The sequence below is a fragment of the Epargyreus clarus genome, unplaced genomic scaffold, assembly GCF_041222505.1.
Source record: "Epargyreus clarus isolate Ecla_fem2 unplaced genomic scaffold, WU_Ecla_fem_2.2 ptg000018l, whole genome shotgun sequence".
NCBI lineage: Eukaryota > Metazoa > Arthropoda > Insecta > Lepidoptera > Hesperiidae > Epargyreus > Epargyreus clarus.
The window spans coordinates 7,093,422-7,113,779 of record NW_027332226.1 but is presented as its reverse complement, the minus strand read 5'-3'; the positions used below and the strand labels follow the sequence as shown (position 1 = coordinate 7,113,779).

The 20,358-nt window shown below is 35.1% G+C and overlaps 1 protein-coding gene and 1 long non-coding RNA gene across 2 annotated transcripts; one reads left to right on the top strand and one right to left on the bottom strand.

The window, feature by feature from the left end:
* Positions 1–432: 432 nt before the first annotated feature.
* On the bottom strand, positions 433–1,687 carry LOC140749391 (uncharacterized). Its single transcript, XR_012103094.1, has 2 exons — positions 1,284–1,687; positions 433–1,106 (listed from the first exon to the last, which is right to left on the bottom strand). It is a non-coding gene; the product is annotated as an uncharacterized LOC140749391 (long non-coding RNA).
* Positions 1,688–2,046: 359 nt separating this feature from the next.
* Positions 2,047–18,506, top strand: Slh (sec1 family domain containing Slh). Its single transcript, XM_073082420.1, has 11 exons — positions 2,047–2,250; positions 2,319–2,478; positions 2,949–3,250; positions 11,335–11,424; positions 11,784–12,042; positions 12,337–12,495; positions 12,861–13,036; positions 13,466–13,736; positions 14,099–14,231; positions 17,213–17,413; positions 18,326–18,506. The coding sequence occupies exons 1-11, from the start codon at positions 2,223–2,225 to the stop codon at positions 18,434–18,436; spliced, it is 1,890 nt and encodes a 629-aa protein (XP_072938521.1). The 5' UTR covers positions 2,047–2,222; the 3' UTR covers positions 18,437–18,506.
* Positions 18,507–20,358: the final 1,852 nt, after the last annotated feature.

The following is a 20,358-nucleotide window of genomic DNA, read 5'->3' as shown; positions in this document are numbered from 1 at the left end:
AGACGTGTGCAGTGACGATGTGTAGAAGTACGATCGCTAAATATCCTAACAAATTTGCTTATACACGTTCCTAAACCGAAATCTCATAAACATTAAAAGAACTTGCAGACAGAGGATTCAAACATATAATAGAAGTATTAATGAGAAAAAAGAATAAGGAGTGATTCCTCTACTCTAAATCATCAAGCCCGGATGTAATCAGAACAAAACAGCAAGTTAAAGTATTCATATATTATAAAGATGTCTACGATAAGAATAGAGTTAGAATAGTATTAGTCAAGAATAGAATAAATGAATTAAAAGACGGCTACGAGAATTCTCTATTTTAAGGCCTCATTCTGTAATTAATAAGAAACAAACTATTTCGATGACTGAGTTATTATTACTTGTGCACGGATTAACTTACAGGACTGTATAATTAAAAATACATGATTTGCTAATTTTAATCTTTTATTAACCGACTGCTTTGTTTGTTAGGTTTATATGGGTCTATTATTGAGTACACACCGTAGAACTTTTGTATATATTTATCATTATATGTTACATTTACAATATTTACTACAGATAACCTCAAAGCATTTTGAAGCTGTTATTTTCTTTTATATTGAAGCTCTTACTAAGCTGAATTTTTGTGCTGCTTGAGTGTGTACTTTCTTCATTTTTAAAATTATTTTCTGTAACAACTAGATATATAATTTTTATCATTGTCATTTTGAGAAATCTGTAGTGCAATAACAGCAACTGTATGGTCATTTTCCTTCCTTCATCTTGTTGGTGGGTAGGTTACTCAAGTAAAGAACTACTATTACCCATTTCCTTTACTTTATGTACTTCAGAGTGCTGACCACCTTTGAAACTTTTGGTTCCTCACTTTCTATGATCCACATTAAAAATGCTACTGCATATTTGCTGCCTCCTTGGGAGGCAGGACAGTCATCACATTTAGTAATACTTTGTTTTTTTCATATACAGTCATGGACACTGAGCATGACTTTTGATGTACCTTGTATTCAGGACAACTTTTACTTTTCATGAAACACAAACTTGCCTGCCTCTTAAACTGCACATACCCTATAGCGTCGTCACTATACGACTGTCGCGAAGATCTGAAAATATAAATATAACCAATAAATAACCTTAAAGCAGTTCACATAAGAATATAAGTATAGTTTAAAAAGCTTGATAATCACTTAAAGACAACCTTTCTTCTATCGGAAATCGGTTAAGAAATGTTTTAACTGTCCGAAATGATTAAATGTAAATATAAAGAATATTTTACTTACGTTGTTTATTTGTGATTTCCATAGGTTATTTCACGGAAGTTTTTGTATTCATTTTTATTTATTGCATTGTATATCTTCTTTAAGCAGATTCACGCTATCAGCTTTAATATACTGTGGATTCATTTCGGTTCACAACATAAATTCAACCAACTCTAACAGCAAACGATATCATTTTTATTTGTCTTGTTTATTATGCATGTGGTGACGTCACATGACATTTAAGGCAGCACTGTCGCCGTTTTGGGATTTAAAATCCACAGATAAAAAAACGAAAATTTCTTTTAAAAAATTAAAATACTTAGAACGAATTAAAAATTAAACTAAATACTGCATAATTTATGTTTACTTATAAGCTATCATATTGGATATATTTCATATTTTATTGTTATAACTGTCAAGTACCCAATTATTTCCGATAATTATAACATGATTAATTCTATAAAAAAAAAAAAACTATTATATCATACATTCCGCGGGAAAAGTGAAAAATATTTTTACACCCTTTTTAAAAAAAAACATACGTCTTGTGGCTGGTCATTTTCTAAACATACCTTGTATTAACTTACAAGTTGTACGTGTAATCAAGACGTAAAGAGAAACAAAGACATTATTATAATTATAAAAATATGCCTGTTAGTAATAAAAAATAACTTATTACAAGTATTACAACGCTATAATTACGCTAATAAAAGCTTGTTATAAAGCTCGGTGCAGCAAAAGCATATGGTAACATTACAAAATGATTTATGGTATTAGCAACATTAACAGACCGACGTGTCGAAAATGAAATGACGTTTCTGACATTTCAATTTCAAATACATCAATAATTGTAAAAATAACCAATGGATTTATAAAATATTACTGTAAAAATAAGGAGTGTAATTTAAACTCTCTCAATTAGCGGAAGACTATTGATGACAGTGTACTTTACACTCCAAAATGACGACTTTACGTGAAAGACAACTAAGTAAGGATAATTTCAAAGTGTCTTCAATAAAAGATCTTAGCAATGTTTTCATGTACTTTTTGTTACAGATGCTCTCAAGCAGATGCTTAATTTGAATAATCCGATAACAAAGGAACTAGCCACAGAACCCTCGTGGAAAGTGCTGATATATGACAGAGCTGGTCAGGATATAATTTCACCTTTAATATCGGTGAAAGAACTAAGAGATCTCGGAGTGACTTTGCACATGTAAGTTTGCTCTTTATATATTTGTTTATAATTAAAATATTTATAACAATGTTATTTTATCAAAGACAAACTGGCCAAGTAGTATTGGACATATAGCCATATATTGGCTAAAACCTCCCTTAAAGTGAAGTGATTAATAAAATTGTCTTATAAGTCCAGCAGGTCAGATACATATTGTGTGATAACATTTCTTTATTTATAAAGATTCTGGCAGAGTTGATTCAGATTTCAATTAAAAAAAATTTGTGCAATTTTTTAAGGTATTGTAATCAGGCTTCTTGTAACCAAACTTAGGAGTTATATATTTGAAAGATAGAATCAGAATGATTGGTGGATGATCGATGACTTCCATATGAAATAACTAACTGACCTTCATCTATTTCCATCCATTTACCATCAGATGGAATGCATGGTCTTTCCTATTTTATAATAAAGCGTATTATTATACAAATTGATTTTATCTTTTCCAGCCAACTGCATTCTGACCGAGACCCAATACCAGAGGTGCCAGCTGTTTACTTCTGTGCACCAACTGAAGAAAACCTTGGCCGTATAGCTCAAGATCTGGAAAATGGCATCTATGACCAATATCATCTGAACTTCATAAGCCCTATAACTAGGCAAAAGCTGGAAGACCTAGCTGCTTCTGCCCTACAATCTAACTCGGTGGCGCACATAAGCAAAATCTATGATCAGTATTTGAATTTCATATGCTTAGAAGATGATCTGTTTATTATGAAACACCAGCAATCTGACTCTTTATCTTATTATGGTAAGTGTGGATGTTCAGTTTTGTCTATGGTTCTACGTATTAATTATCTGTCGTTGGTATTAATTTTAATCTGTAGGATTAAAAGCATAGAGATTTATAGTTTGAAATAGTTCGTTGTAGATCGTCGTTGTCGTCGTGTCGTTCGCGGTGGTGTATGCCGCCACCGGGATAAAACTTGTTCGAGAAGCTTCGGAGTCGTCGGTCGCGCTCGCGCATATTTGTCGTTTTAGTTATACTCCGAAGTAGAAGCCACTATTCGTATTCGTAGCGTTTCCTTTAAATTCGCGTTAACTTCATTGTTCGCGGTGCAACGTGCTGTAAGATCGACGCCACGTGAAAAGAGGAAGAAGGTAGAGGTAACCGGTAGACCATTCCGAGGTAAGACTAGCTAGCTCGAGCTTAGGGTGAGTTGAAGGTGCCTTATACCTAGTACAAGAGGCTGCGCCCATCAGCAGCAGGTGAGTGCGTGACCCTATAGCACTTTGCATCTTATTTTTCGTATATACAGTCCACTTAACCTTCTTCGGGACACGGTCATCCTGTCCATCGAAGAGAGGAACATTCGGTTCCTTATTTGTTCTAACGGCCGCGGAAATCTTAATATTTTCGGTCTCGGAGCCGAATGCATAACATTTTTGGTCTTCGAGACGAATTCACCACATTTTTGGCCATCGTGCCGGATGTATGCTTCACATTTTTGGTCACTTCGGCGGATCTTAATTGTTCCATCGTCCTAAACACCATTTTTGCTGTTTTCCGTCGACCGAACATAACGAACATTGTAATTAATTTTATCGTGTCGTATTTCGCTAAAGGAACGAAAATTTACGTAAAGTGGCTTCTAAATTTGTCGTTTCGTGTCGTATTTCGTATTAGATTTGCTATTTTGTATTGCATTTCTATAAAATTTCGTAATTTTCGTTTTGTCGATTAACATTTTATGTTGAGGGTGGGTGTGATTCTTTACAACTCATCACTTTGTTAGTTGTACTTAGGTCCCGCCATCTTTGCGCTATTTTTTTAATAGTAGTTGGTTGTCAGTATTGCATTGCGCCATATTTATTTGTCGTTGGTCATATTGTCAATACTGTCAAATTGTATTAGACTTTGACGTATTATTGTGTCGAAGTCAGCTGTCAGTGACATTGCAATTATTTGCTATTGTTGTCGATTTCGTTAAGTTTATAAACTTATATCAATTAATGACAATGTCTACTGGGAGCAACGAAAGTGGCGCAAGTGATGGGGACGTTAATAGGATTGCCCGGGATTACAGTATGATGCGATTGGAGTATATAGCAGGATCGGATATGACAGGCTGCGTTGAGGAGGACCTTAGGGAACTTTCAAATGAATTCCATAAAGCGCAAATAAATTTATTGCGTTCATTAAGTGCTGCCCAACGCCAGTCTGAAATTGGTGTAACTGCATCATTTGATACAAAATTTAGAAGTGTTTTGGCCCGTCTGCGGCATTTAAGTAGTGACCGTCAGATTAAACAAGAAGTAGTTTCGGGTTTTGCTAAGCTGCCTAAAATTAACATTAAGCCATTCGATGGTAAGCTAGAAAATTGGTTATCTTTTAAACAATTATTTGAGTCGTTGATCCATAATAGAAATATTCCTAATGTAGAAAAGTTACATTACTTGTTAACTTGTGTCGAAAATAAAGCGTATGATTTAATCAGGAACTTTCCACTCACGGATGAAAATTATATAGACGCGTATGATACACTTAATAAATATTATAATAAGAAGCGCTATATAACGGCCTCCTATTATCAAAAGTTGTTGTCATGTGAGCCAGTGAAAACAAAATCAGCTGTAGAACTTGAGCGTGTTCATAGAACTTTTGTGGAGAATTTAAGTGTTTTGGAAAAGTTTGGATTACCAGATAAGAACTTCATGTTGTTCCATTTATTTTGGTCAAAATTAGATCGGGCCACAAAAGAATCATTTCAATTAGAATTTAATTCAGATGAGATACCAGAGTTCACTCAAGTTCAGGATTTTGTTGAGAAACAAGTTAGGGCATTAAGTGAGGTAACTCCGAACCCAATATTAAGTAATGGAGGAATATCAAAAGAACCGAAACCAAGTAACTTTAAAAAGTCCAAATCCTCATTTGTCGTGTCGGGAGTGACTTGTGACTTTTGTACTGGCCAACATAGTCTTTCATCATGTAAGAATTTCCTAAATTTAGATATAGATTCTCGATTTAAATTCATTAAAAATAAAAATCTTTGTATCCGTTGCTTTTCGAAAACTCATAGGGTAAAAACTTGTCGAGTCCCTATAAGTTGTGGTGTATGTGGGTGTTCACATAACACATTGTTACATTTTAAAAAATCGGTTACACCGTCCGCTGATAGCAATTCCCAACCTGATACTGAAGTTGTTAGTTCCATTAATAATAATGCACAACTGAGTAATATTGTTTTAACTTCTGTCGGTGGTAAAAGTACAATCTTGTTTTCTACAGCTAAGGTTCTTATAAAAGATAGTTGGGGAAACTTTCAACCTGTAAGGGTGTTGTTGGATTGTGCAAGCGCTTGCAACTTTATTTCGGTACCATGTGCAAAGCGCCTCGGGTTATGTATTAAAAACACTAAACAATCAATAAATGGAATCGGATCTTCTGTTGCTGAGTCTCGTGGTTCACTATGTTGTGAAATAAAATCCTATAACTCAAATAAAATCGATTTTAAGTTTGAAGCTTTTGTTTTGTCGTCGATATGTAGTGACCAACCTGCACATTTTGTTGATTTTTGTGGTTGGTCACATATTAGGAATTTACCTTTGGCTGATCCAGACTTCGCTCGTCCAGGGGCTATTGACATGCTATTGAATGCGGATATATTTGCTTCATCTCTCATACCTGGTCTGAGACGAGGGAGGCCGGGACAACCAAAGGCTCTAAATACTATATTTGGTTGGATTCTGATGGGTGAGTGTGAGGTAGACCACACACACAACTGTCGTAATGGTAAACAGAGTGATTGTTTTTTCGTCGATAACTCTTATTTATCAAATATAAAATTAGATAACACTTTAAAAAGATTCTGGGAAACAGAAGAGGTTCGCACTCCTGTCTGTAAAATCCTTTCAAAGGAGGATCAAGCCTGTGAAAATTATTTCACTAATAATTATAGTCGTAACGATGATGGTAGATTTGTGGTGCCTCTTCCATTCATGAATCCTGCAGTAAAGCCATCGTTCTCACATTCCCGTGAAATTGCTTTAAAAAGATTTCTCTCTCTCGAGCGAAGACTTAATATAAATGTTGAATTTAGAGATGCCTACGTTCGGTTCATGAATGAGTATGAGGTTGCTGGTCATATGGAGCAGGTGGATCCCCCGACTTCAAGCGTTGGGAAGTTTTATTATATCCCTCATCACGGAGTATTGCGACCAGATTCTGTTAGCACCCCACTTCGTACTGTGTTCGATGCAAGTTGTAGAGATGCTAATGGATTGTCTTTGAATGATACGCTACTTGCTGGGCCTAAACTGCAAACTAATATTTTCGATTTACTTTTTCGGTTCCGTTGGCATGCTGTCGTTTTTACTGGTGACGTCAAACAGATGTATAGACAAATCTTGGTTTGTAGAGATGACACCGAGTACCTACGCATTCTGTGGCGCCCATCTGCTGACGGTCCTATACGTGACTATAGGTTTCGCACGGTCACTTATGGCGTATCATCTGCACCGTTTCAGGCTCTTCGTGCGATCGCTCAACTAGCAGAAGACTCTACCCAAGAACTTCCGGCTGCTTCTACAGTTCTTAGTAGAGACATTTATGTCGATGATATCGTGTCGGGCGCTGACTCGGTAGAGCAAGCTCTACAATTGCGCTCGGAACTCACCAAAATTTTGTCGTCTGGTGGTTTCCATTTAAGAAAGTGGACATCTAATTGTAGTGAGTTTTTCGTTGACCTTCCATCTTCTGATTTATACTCAGAAGAATTTAAACATTTCGAAGAGATGTCAGACCTCTCCTTAAAAATTTTGGGACTTTTATGGCATCCGCAATCGGATGATTTTAGATTTCGTGTCGTCAACCCCGATGATTCTAGGTGCACCAAACGTACCATACTCTCCCATATTGCGCGGATTTATGACCCTTTGGGATTTCTAGCGCCGATTACGTTTTATGCTAAATATCTTATGCAACTTATTTGGACTTCGGGAGTTTCATCGGACGATAATGTGCCACCTCACATTGCACACGAGTGGTTGCGATTTAAGTCTCAATTGTCGTCGTTAGTTTCGATTACCATTCCTCGGCGTATGGTAAATTCTTTCGTGTCGTTACAGTTGCATGGCTTCTGTGACGCTTCAGAACGTGGCTATTGTGCTGTCACATTATTTCGTGTCGTTGAGGCGGATGGCTCTACATCCGTTCATTTTTGTTGCGCAAAGTCGAAAGTCGCGCCTTTGCGAAAATTGTCGATTCCAAGATTGGAACTTTTAGCTGCTGTCTTGTTATCTACTTTAATGGAATCAGAGGCTTTAAAACCATTTCATGCAGTTCAAGAACTTTACGCATGGTCTGACTCTACTGTCACTTTGGCTTGGATTAAATCTTGTCCATCCAAGTGGAAAACGTTTGTGGCGAATAGAGTCAGCCACATTCAGAGTAGAGTAGCTCCTGACCATTGGCGTCACGTGAGCTCTAGTTCGAATGCTGCTGATATTGGTTCTCGTGGTACGCTTCCAGCTGACCTCGTTGACTGTTCCATGTGGTGGAAGGGCCCTTCATGGCTTGTAGAGCCAGAGAATGATTGGCCTTCTTCATTATTGGTAGAACAGGACACAGACTCTATCGCAGAAGAACAAAGGATTCTTAGCCTTCTGTCACCGGAAAAGGTGAATCTCGTTAGCGATTTGTTAAATCGTTTTTCGTCGCTTTCGAAAGTAAAGCGTGTTTTGTCATTTTGTTTTCGTTTCGCTCATAATTTGAGAAATTATAAAAATCAATTTGTCGGTGCATTACAGCCTTGTGAGCTACGTCAAGCTTTTGAGTTGCTCATAAAGCAAGCACAAGTAGAGTCGTTTTCGTTTGAATTGGATTGTCTAAGTAAAGGTTCGCCTAATTCGCTACCCAAAGCCTTGCGTAAATTGTCTCCTTTCGTTGATGACGCGGGTATTTTGAGGGTGGGCGGTCGGTTAGCTAACGCTAATGTAGAGTTTACCGTTAGACATCCTATTCTTTTACCTCGTAATCATAGATTAACATTTCTTATTATCGATGAGTACCATAAGAAATTTATGCATCCTGGTGCTCAAACTCTACAAAATTTACTTTCGCAAGATTTTTGGATTCTGTCGCCCAAACGGGCTATTCGCTCCGTAGTCTCTGGGTGTATAAGGTGTTTTCGTGTTAATCCAAAACCTACGTCAGTTCCTTTGATGGGGAATTTACCTTCGTTTCGTGTGTCTCAAATCAAGCCTTTTTCTAGTGTAGCTGTCGATTACGGGGGACCATTCGACATTGCTCTTAGTCGTGGACGTGGTGTGAGGACGTATAAAGGGTACATTTGTGTGTTCGTCTGTACCTCTACCAAGGCGGTTCATATAGAGTTGGCTTCCGAACTTTCTACTGACGCTTTCCTTGCTGCCTTGCAGAGATTCATTGCTCGTCGTGGTCGTTGTAGTAACATCGTTTCTGACCAAGGAAGAAATTTTGTAGGTGCTAGTAACTACCTTGGCTCTATCATGAAGCAGGCTGCGGAAGGCCGGGAAATAAAGTTCTCGTTTAATCCTCCTGGCAGTCCTCATTTCAACGGTCTAGCTGAAGCTGGAATTAAGTCGGTGAAAACTCACCTTTCTCGTGTCATTGGTAAACAAAGATTGACTTTCGAAGAGTTCTATACTGTCTTGGCTCAGATAGAGGCGATGCTCAACTCCCGACCTTTAACCCCTCTCAGCTCTGATGCGAATGATCTCGTTGCTTTAACGCCGGGACATTTCTTAACTTTAGAACCCTTGTCGATGCTTCCCGAAGAAAATCTAGTCGAACAGGTTATACCTGTCACCCAGCGCTGGAAGCTTATCCGAAAAATGCATCAAGACTTCTGGAGACGGTGGTATCGTGAATACCTACATACCCTACAACAAAAGGCTAAATGGGACAAAACTAGCTCAGGAATTAAAATAGGAACTTTGGTTTTGATAGTAAATGAGACAGTTAATCCATTGGAATGGAAGTTAGGTAGGGTTACAGCTCTACACCCAGGCTCGGATGGTGTTTGTAGAGTAGTTAGTGTTAGGACAACGTCTGGCGAGTATAAAAGGCCAGTCGTTAAAGTTTGTCCTCTACCTTTGTATAACTAGTTACGTTTAAACGTAACTTTTTCTTGTCGTAGGTTAAGTAATTTTTGTTGTTTTCGTAAATACGTAGTATTTAGGTGGGCGGTATGTTCAGTTTTGTCTATGGTTCTACGTATTAATTATCTGTCGTTGGTATTAATTTTAATCTGTAGGATTAAAAGCATAGAGATTTATAGTTTGAAATAGTTCGTTGTAGATCGTCGTTGTCGTCGTGTCGTTCGCGGTGGTGTATGCCGCCACCGGGATAAAACTTGTTCGAGAAGCTTCGGAGTCGTCGGTCGCGCTCGCGCATATTTGTCGTTTTAGTTATACTCCGAAGTAGAAGCCACTATTCGTATTCGTAGCGTTTCCTTTAAATTCGCGTTAACTTCATTGTTCGCGGTGCAACGTGCTGTAAGATCGACGCCACGTGAAAAGAGGAAGAAGGTAGAGGTAACCGGTAGACCATTCCGAGGTAAGACTAGCTAGCTCGAGCTTAGGGTGAGTTGAAGGTGCCTTATACCTAGTACAAGAGGCTGCGCCCATCAGCAGCAGGTGAGTGCGTGACCCTATAGCACTTTGCATCTTATTTTTCGTATATACAGTCCACTTAACCTTCTTCGGGACACGGTCATCCTGTCCATCGAAGAGAGGAACATTCGGTTCCTTATTTGTTCTAACGGCCGCGGAAATCTTAATATTTTCGGTCTCGGAGCCGAATGCATAACATTTTTGGTCTTCGAGACGAATTCACCACATTTTTGGCCATCGTGCCGGATGTATGCAGTCACAGTGGAGGTTTAAATTCTTTTTGTTAGCAATGTATGCTAGTTTTGTAAACATACCTTATAGTGCAATAGTATGATATAGCAAGAAATATGATATTCATACTGACCTAAAAATATATTTGTGGAAAGGTCCACCATGATACCTTATACATATAAAACCCTACATGATAGAGGAAATTTGCACTCGATGATGTCTTGTGTGCAATGCACACAAGACATCATAGGGATATTCACTTATATTCGATATATCGAATTTACTCGATGTTTGCTATACGACATATCGAATTGAATCGATTTTTTGACAATGTTTTCATTCGATATATCAATATATTTTAAAAATATTGGATTGATTACAAAACGAATGCTGACTTATACCAAAAAACTGAAGTAAACTTTACTCAATGATTTCTATTTTGAATCCATTTCGTTAACTGGTAGTGGCAACTGTGAACGAGTTAAGAGCCATAGACTATAGAGCAGCTATCCGATCAACACTGCAAACACCGATAATTGGTGAAGTAAGGCGAGCCATCATGTATAGAGAAATAGTTCAAAAAGTGTGCACTCATAAACAGCAAATAAATAAATAGTCATATGTAATTTAGTAATACCTTAAATTCCGAAATTTTTTAATTCGTTAATTCCGAATATCTTAAATTAAAAAATCAGAGAAAATATATTTGATATTAAAAAATATTGATATTTTTATATCGAATACATTTATCGATATATTTTTTAAGTGGACACCCCTAGTGTGCATTTCTTCATGTATGTTGATTTCTACTGTTATTGTTTCAATGGATTCTATAAAGAAAATAAAAACATTTTTTGTATGCATATGTAAGGTATGATATGAATCTCCTTCTAAAACACCTCCAGAATATTAAAGTGAAGTTTCTACCTAAGGAATAGAAACAAGGAATTAACATAAAATCAGTGAGTAAACATAATATTATAATTTTTTTTTATTTATGAATTACAGCCATCAATAAAGGCGACACCAAGGATACTGAAATGGAAGCTATTATGGATGATATTGTGGAAAGTTTATTTTCTGTATTTGTGACTCTTGGTAAGTCTTATATTATGTCTATTATAATATATAACAATTAAATCAAAGCATAAGCATGTGTTATATATACATCAGGAGTTGATTACAGATGTCCATCCTTTGGCCGCAGTAGCCACTTACGATCAGGTGCATGGCATGCTCATCTGCTACTCCTATATTATAAATTGAAAAAAAAAATGAAAATTGATGCCTGAAATCTATGTTTATATGTAGAAATTATTCAAGAAATAGCTTTTCGGTATCACCCTATTACTGGAGTGCAGGATTCGTCTTCCACTGAGAGGGATATAGCAATTTTTGTGATTCTTCATGCACAGTTTGCAGCTTCTTTTAATACCATAAAATATTTGTGATTACAGGTAATGTGCCCATAATAAGAAGTAGTAAAGGCAATGCAGCGGAGATGGTAGCAATAAAATTGGATAAGAAACTACGAGAGAACCTGTGGGATGCAAGGAATAACCTTTTCCACGGCAACACGGGTCAAGCGGGCACTTTCAGTTTTACGAGGCCCATGCTGATATTACTTGACAGAAATATGGATATGGCGACCCCATTACATCACACATGGACGTATCAAGCCTTGGCTCATGATGTATTGGATTTATCATTAAACAGGTGAAAAAATATTTTTGTACAAGCAAATATATACACAAAAACCATTTAACTACATATAATAATGTCAGACCTCTCACTGTACACTAAGTAAACAATTTTTGTTCATATTGTACCTGAAAATGTGTAAAAAAAATGGAAAATGTAAAGAATAATGTAGAGGGTTCATCATTCATAAAATATCGGTTGGTGTTAAACCACATCAGAACAGTACCACAGTAGATGAACATCACAAAGACAAGAAGATTATAATCCAATATCTATTTCTTTTAAATTTTTTGTTCTTTTTGTGTTTAGGGCTCTAGTGCCCGAAAACACTGGGACAGCTGCACAAGGACAGAAGCCGAAAACCCGAATATGTGACCTTGACTCAAAAGACCCATTATGGAGTGAACATAAGAGCAGTCCATTTCCCACAGTAGCAGAGGCTATTCAAGAGGATTTAGACAAATACAGGTAAATTGTAGGCATATAGGTATTAAAACTTAAATAATATCAACATTACAATTTTTATTTATTTATTGAGATATCTAAAACTTATCTTATGTGTAAGAACATATTTTGTAAGCATAAACAACATGAATGATGTTATTTTTAAGTACAAAATAAGTTTATTATAAGTCCTATGTAAGAGGATACTTACCTCAAAAACAATTTAAAAAATGAACCTAACATTTTTTAAGATACTATAATATAATATTTGTAGACTGATAATTAAGTAAAGCACAAAACACAATATACTTGTATGTTTAGCAGTCAATATAATATGTATATCCTAATGCAAGAAACATATAAACATAAATACTTTTATATGTTTTCAGGAGTTCCGAAGCTGAGGTGAAAAAACTGAAAAGCTCTATGGGATTAGATGCCGACAGCGACGTAGCACTGAGCATGGTCAATGACAACACTCAGAGACTCACCAGTGCTGTCAACTCACTGCCACAACTGATGGAGAAGAAACGACTCATTGATATGCACACTACTATTGCTACAGGCAAGTAGAGATGGTCAGACACGAAATGACTGACCATAAGTAGCATTTTTTGTTCTGATCACATTTTGACCTATTGAGAAATAGTCAGTGTAGGCCATAGAAATATCTATAAACCTGTACACAAATGTGACTGAAATTCTTTAACAATTAATGCCTTCCAGAATTTTAGATGCAAAGTATTCCTTTATATTAAAGGTTTTTTTAATTCTATTGCTAAATTAATGTTGGTATTGTTATACTAAACACATAAAATTTCGTTATGGTAATTCAAAATAACATAAATATCAAATTTGCATATTTATTTATGTGACATCACATACTATCATACCCAATTAACACATTATTTGTGCATTATTTTATAGTCTAATAATAAGCTGCTAACTATTTAAAATGTGTAATAATATAGTTTACTTTTTATATAATTCTCAGCTATTCTTAACGCTATAAAATCCAGAAGATTGGACTCATTTTTTGAGCTGGAAGAGAAAATCATGAGCAAGAGTAGCCATGTGGAGAGCAAAGCTGTTTTGGACTTGATAACCGATTCCAGTGCTGGGACCGAAGAGGATAAAATGAGGCTGTTCATTATATACTACCTGTGCACATCACAGTTACCTGAGGATGAATACAAGAAGTTTGAAGCTGCGTTATTAGCTGCGAATTGCGATATCCAACCAATGGCTTATATGAAGCGATGGAAGTAAGTTGTTACTTAATTATATTTTGTTTATGTGAGAAATATTTTTACTATCGGTTTCAATGGACTAAATACCGGTTTGAATGACACCACATAGGGAAAACATGTACCTATGTATATGACAGTGATTTATGTAATAGAGAATAGTAGGTCGCTGCCGCCTTGAATATCTGTAATAAACACGACTCACACAGATAAAAGGTTCACATAGATATAAATCTTTCTAGGCTTAATAATATCAAATATACATATAGCTCATCAGTCTTAAAGCACAATGACCATTTACTATCAGAACACCTATTATATCATAATACCTCATAATACTTTATTATAAAAGTAATTTTGTATTACTATACATTTTACAGGGGATTTTCAAAATTAGTTACGAGCCAGTATGAGGGAGGTGGCACGAAAACCGTATCGATGTTTTCGAAATTGGTTTCCCAAGGATCTTCATTTGTTATGGAGGGCGTTAAGAATTTAGTCGTAAAGAAACACGTGAGTACAACAATACCTACTACTTATTATATATAATGGTTATTATTAAATAAATAACTTGTAATTCATCAATTTGCATTAAAAAGACATTTAGAGTCGTCAATTTTCCTATGCTCCATTATTACTTAATTAAAATATTGAATGTCATCCTATTAATTATATAAAATGTCGAATTCAAAGTTCAGCAAAATGATTCATCGTGCTATGAACAATGCTTAATGATGTTATCTAATAGCTTTTAATAATGGCTTTCTATTAAATTACTCAATTAGCTTAATAACACATTTAATAAAGTGAAGGTATTCTTACCGCAATTTCGATAGATATCGTAGGCTTTTTTTTTAACCAGTTTTATCGGAGGTCAATTTATTTTATGATATGAAGATAATATTGAATTATTCAATAAAAAATGTGTACAGATATTGCTATACGGATGTCGAGGAAAGAATAAATTTCACTTTAGGACTATTTTGGTTGCTTTTGAAATTGACCGTAAAATAGCAAAAATATCCGTCTCTCTAAAGTACTATAACTAAATACTTTAAAAATAGAAACAAATTCTATTTGTTATCAAATGTAGTAAGAAAGTAAAAAGCTTATTATTGAAATATTTTATATACAGGGTGAATTTTTAAAACGGGCCTTCAGGGCCAAATCCGAAACTATAAGGATTAGCCAAAAATGCTGAAAGGAGTTACGAGGCCGATTTTGATAAAAACTAAAACTGCATCATTAGTTTTTAAAAATATATTTTTCCTTAGCCAGGAATCGAACGAGTTAATTTTTAAAAAAATTACACCCTCTATATTATTCCACCATCTGATAGTGTCGCTTATAAGGATCAAATTCTGGGAAGTAATGTTATGTGACAAATTAAAGGAAAAGGAAAATTTTGAAGAAAATACATATTTTTCCATACATTGCCATACTAATCCTTAAGGATTATACATAACAAATGATTTATGTGTAATTCTTTAGAAACATACGTAAGTCATACCATTGAAGAATTTGTTGGTTAATCAACTAATTATTCGATGTTATAACCGTGACATACGTCTTAGTATGAGAAAGTAATAGTTTGGCAAGTAAATTACCGCCGTTTTTAGGATTTATTTTTTAATAAAAATAGATAAGTGATTAAATAGTAAATTGTTATTGTTTGTTGTTTATAACTACGTTTCAACAGTAAATATAATTTTCTATATCTCTTCGTTTAGTTATCACTCGGATTTGACTCGAAAAAGACATTCTCGCAAATTGTCAATTTTACATCTGTATTAAACGAAACTCCGCCCATAGCAAGTTAAATCTATTATAATGGTCCTAAAAGTAACCTTAACTAAGTCGGACATAAAAATATAAATTCTTGAAGAACAAAACGTCCATTTCGAATGATTTGAAACATTGAGCCAAAAAATTGTTAATACGCGAAATGTTTAAATTGATGAATGGCGGGAACTTAACTGCCAAATTAATATTAAAAAATATGTATTTTCTTAAAATTGAGGCTCTTCCTTTAGTTTGTCATTTATCATTACTTCCCAGATTTTGATCCTTATAAGCAACACTATCAGATAGTGGAATAATATAGAGGGTGTATTTTTTTTCAAAATGAACTCGTTCGATTCCCGGCTAGGGAAAAAGTTATTTTAAAAAAGTTATGATGCAGTTTTAGTTTTTATCAAAATCGGCCTCGTAACTCCTTTTAGCATTTTTCGCTAATCCTTATAGTTTCGGATTTGGCCCTGAAGGCCCGTTTTAAAAATTCACCCTGTATTTGGTTATTTGCACCTTCTCGACTGTTTTGTCGGTATTTATGAAGACCCCGTCCTGTTGCCTACAGGAAAAAAGGTATTCATGTCCCCATTATCCAATAAATGAAATATATATGTATAGTATAAATATAAACAAAGACTATGAATAGTTATATAAATATATAATATGTAATAGTAGTTATTTAAGATATATATACCTATATAAAGTAACTAAAAGAAACCCTTATTTATGTACGTACGTACTTCATGTGTGTGCTGTGTGTGTTAGTGGTATTTATGTATCGTTATTCTGTGTGTTGTTTACAATTACAGTGTCTCCGAGTACTTTGCTAAGTATGATTGATGTATGTATTGCTGCCTGTTTTTGTAATATGGTGATGTCAATGAATGTGTCTAACTTTTCTATATATTTTTTAATACTTTTAGCTACTACGCCAGTAGCACCAATAACTATTGGAATGACAGTCGTTTGCGTTTTCCACAGCCGACTTACTTCATTTTTGAGAATTGCACTATTTGTGACTTGCATAAACTAACCACTGGATTCCACGTCTGGGTTAATTTAAAACCATCTTCTCTGTTGAAGTTCCTAGGATGTTTCTTGATCTCTATTGCTTCTCTTACAAAACGAGGAAAGTAATGACGCTCAGTGGAGATGGAACCTGAGGTTTGTGTAATTCAATCCAGTGGTTACGACCTGATCTGAGGATGTGTTCGGCTACCGCAGATTTCTTAGGGTCATTATTTTTGACTGCGCTGATATGTGCCTAAATGCGTTGTGATATAGCTCGTCTTGTCTGCCCAATATACGAGCTTCCACAACTACAGTCAACCTTATAGACCCCTGGGCACTGGTATGGAATAGTATCCTTGGGGGAACGAAGATAGGCCGCGAGCTTTTTAAAAGGTGTAAATATACTTTTTATGTTATATTTTCGATGATCGAAAAGTGAATGATCATGATAATGACCCTAAGAAATCTGTAGTACGGTAAGAATCCCACATAACTCTGTGTCGCTCTTACGGCACCGGGTACCTTTCGAAGGTTTTCCCCCTCGAAAACAAAAAAAAAGATTCCGTTACATACATACAGGTAAAACTAATAAAATCGTGGTAAAAATGAGGTTTTTTGATCCAAAGATATATTTCGATATTTCAATTCTTTTTTCATTGCCGTTAATAACAAGCAAATGTTAATCACAACAGAAGCTGCCAGTGAGCCGCGCGGTGGAGGCGGCGCTGGGCGGCGAGGGCGGCGAGCTGTCGTGGCTGGACCCGCGCGGCGCGCGCGCGGACGCGGCGGGCCGCGGGCGGGCCGCGCGCGCGCCGCCGCCCACCGACGCGGTCGTGTTCGTCGTCGGCGGCGGGAACTACATCGAGTATCATAATCTGCTCGACTTTGCTAAGGTACTTTGTAATTTGTATCAGTGGCGGACTAAGGGCGTCGGAGTCCCCGAGCGGAAAGTTGAATGGAGGCTCCCAAAAGTGTAGTTTATTTGGTTTTACGAAATGACAAATGTGTCATAGAATTATTTGCCTTTAAGTCGGAGACCTTTTTTTCGTTGAGTGAAGCACATTTCATAGATTTTTCGGTTCTGACAATCTTTTTTTAGCAACTGTGTTTGGAGACCCCCTAAATCAGGAGCGGACTGCCCCTTCCGCCCCATCCTAGAGATTTGTATACACGTAGAGTCCGCGCCAAACTGATAGTCCGCTCTGAATATAGAAACAAGTCGTGTCGCAACAGCAAATTGTAGATACTAGCGGGATGAAGACAGCGCAGGGGCCCCCACCGATACCCGTTAGTGTGCCCTTACTGATGCTAAGGAGTAAATACCTACCGTGTTTGACCGCATTGGCTCCCTGACTACACTTGCGCGCAACAACTTCTGAGCGGGCTACAAGTTTGGCGCGGACTATACCAAGCGTGAATAAGTTAACATGTCGAAAGCATACTTCATTGCACCTATTTGTACTCTTTGGTGAAAGTTATTTAAAAAATTACAATTGCGTACGTGCGGTTATAAAAACATGTTAACTTACCTATTCATTTACCCTATAAATTAAACAAAGATTCAAGTAGCTAACAATTACCTATGCAGTCACCTGATGGTAATAGTTATCTGTAACCAAATCCATATAGAACAGTGTTTGTCACCTCGTAATTATGTATATTAGCTGAAATAAACTGTTAAAAATAGATGTGGCGATGGTACCTCCCCAGTCGAAGTTCTACGCCTTTCTACATCTATCTATCTAAATTATAAATTTATAATTGACATTTTAAATTATTTTTCAAATAATATTTCTGATCCACAGCAACAGGCTACAAGTGGAATATCGAGGAAGATAATCTACGGGTCTACGACTCTTCCCAACGCTTCTCAGTTTTTGAAACAACTCTCGCTCTTAGGAGAGGATATCCATTAAACATTCCTATGGCATCGGTATTATAATTGTTGTAATATAAAAATGGTAATAAATATATTATGTATTTAAATCTGTTATATTATTTATCTCAATTAGAACATGTGGTTCGATTCTGGATGCACCACTGCTATGCCTATTTCTGCATTATAACAGAACACAGTGCAGTGCAGTGTTCAGTTTTAATGTCGAAAATTTTTATCTTTTTATGACTTATAAGTATATATCAATAAATAAAAACAATGATTGAACGCAAATTAAACAGATTAACAGTTAAATAAAAGAGGTTTATGCAACAAGTTAGCTTTTTATTTACAATGACATTGAAAATAGAGCTAACATCTAGTATCTACTATAATTTTTGATTGTTTAGAACAAGAAGTATAAAATCTAAATCACAAGATCGCTAGTTTCATAGCAATCAGATCTCAATTCACAAATTATTATAAAATAGAGTGTTTCCTTGTCATTATTGTAACTATTGATAGGATTTTGAATAAAAAAAAAACAATTTTCACAACCAAACCTAAACAGAAAGAAACTACTTGCATTCAACTTACAAATCAGCCCTTAAACTATTGTGCTACACAAGGATATAAAATTATATGATTACTTAAATTCCAATATTTAAGAAGATCATGAAAAGATTCAAGAGTTCTAAGTACATATGGAAAGATTGAATATAGAGGAACTTGAATGTTATGAATGTAGAACAAAGCACCGCATACACGGTGTTCAGTATGAGAATAAAACTCCATATACTACAATGTCTAACAAATATAAGACCTCTTAAGTTAAAACATTTATCACTTTATCATGATATGATTTTGGCACAGTGAAAAATTATAACAAGTAGTGTGTTCATTATAAGTTAGGCATTCATGACAAAAAATATACTCCTATATTAAAATGCTATAATCAGTAGCTATTGCAAATAAAAATATTACTCATTAACATTCCTACATATTAATGTATTATAATTATTATCATAAGCAAGTAAATGGAGGCCGAACTATTGTCATGTCAATCATTTCAATGAAAATATGATAATTATATCAAATTAACAAAAGGTTTTTTACAGTTAAATTTGGCGAAACTAACAGGTTGTCTAGAATGTTATTAACATACAAGCAATAAAATACATCAATATAATAAGGCATATTTAATATATATGTATATTATGTTTATTAGATAGTTATATCAGATACATTAGTTTATACAATTATTAAAAGCAACCATACTTTTAATAATAACACTTTACATCAACCCAGGATTTTTTGATACAAGTTAATATATATATTACACAAAGCTTTAAATTCATTCATGAACGCCAGCCACATGATATAATCATACTAACCATAAGACCCAGCACACATGAAGCTACTACCAATTATAGCGACAATGATATATTTTATAGTAACAGTAGAGTAGTAGATATTCCGATAACACATATTTAAAATTCAGATTTGTTATTTTATTATAATATTGTCATGATGACATAGTATGTGTACTGAGCACAAACTAACAGTAATATAAACATAAGCTAATAATAACTAACAAAGAAACGGTGTCATGGGGCATAAAAATTCATAAAATAGTATTTATAAAAATTAAAACAATCAATTTATATTCTCGTATATCAGAGTAATATTTTTTTTTTTTTGTATAAACATATTGTATATAATATTCTAATTCTTAATTAAATTAATCATGTTTCATAATACATAAAATTTAAAAAAATAGCCACAATCATAATAAAATATAAGAAAATACATTTTTATATTTAAACATAATTTGAAATTACAAAAGATATAAGGGATTGTCTTAGCATACGATATTATCGCTTCGTAAATAAACTTTGACCTGAGGATTTATTATGGTTGGATATAATCTAAATCATAACATAAATTTAATGAAAATACGTA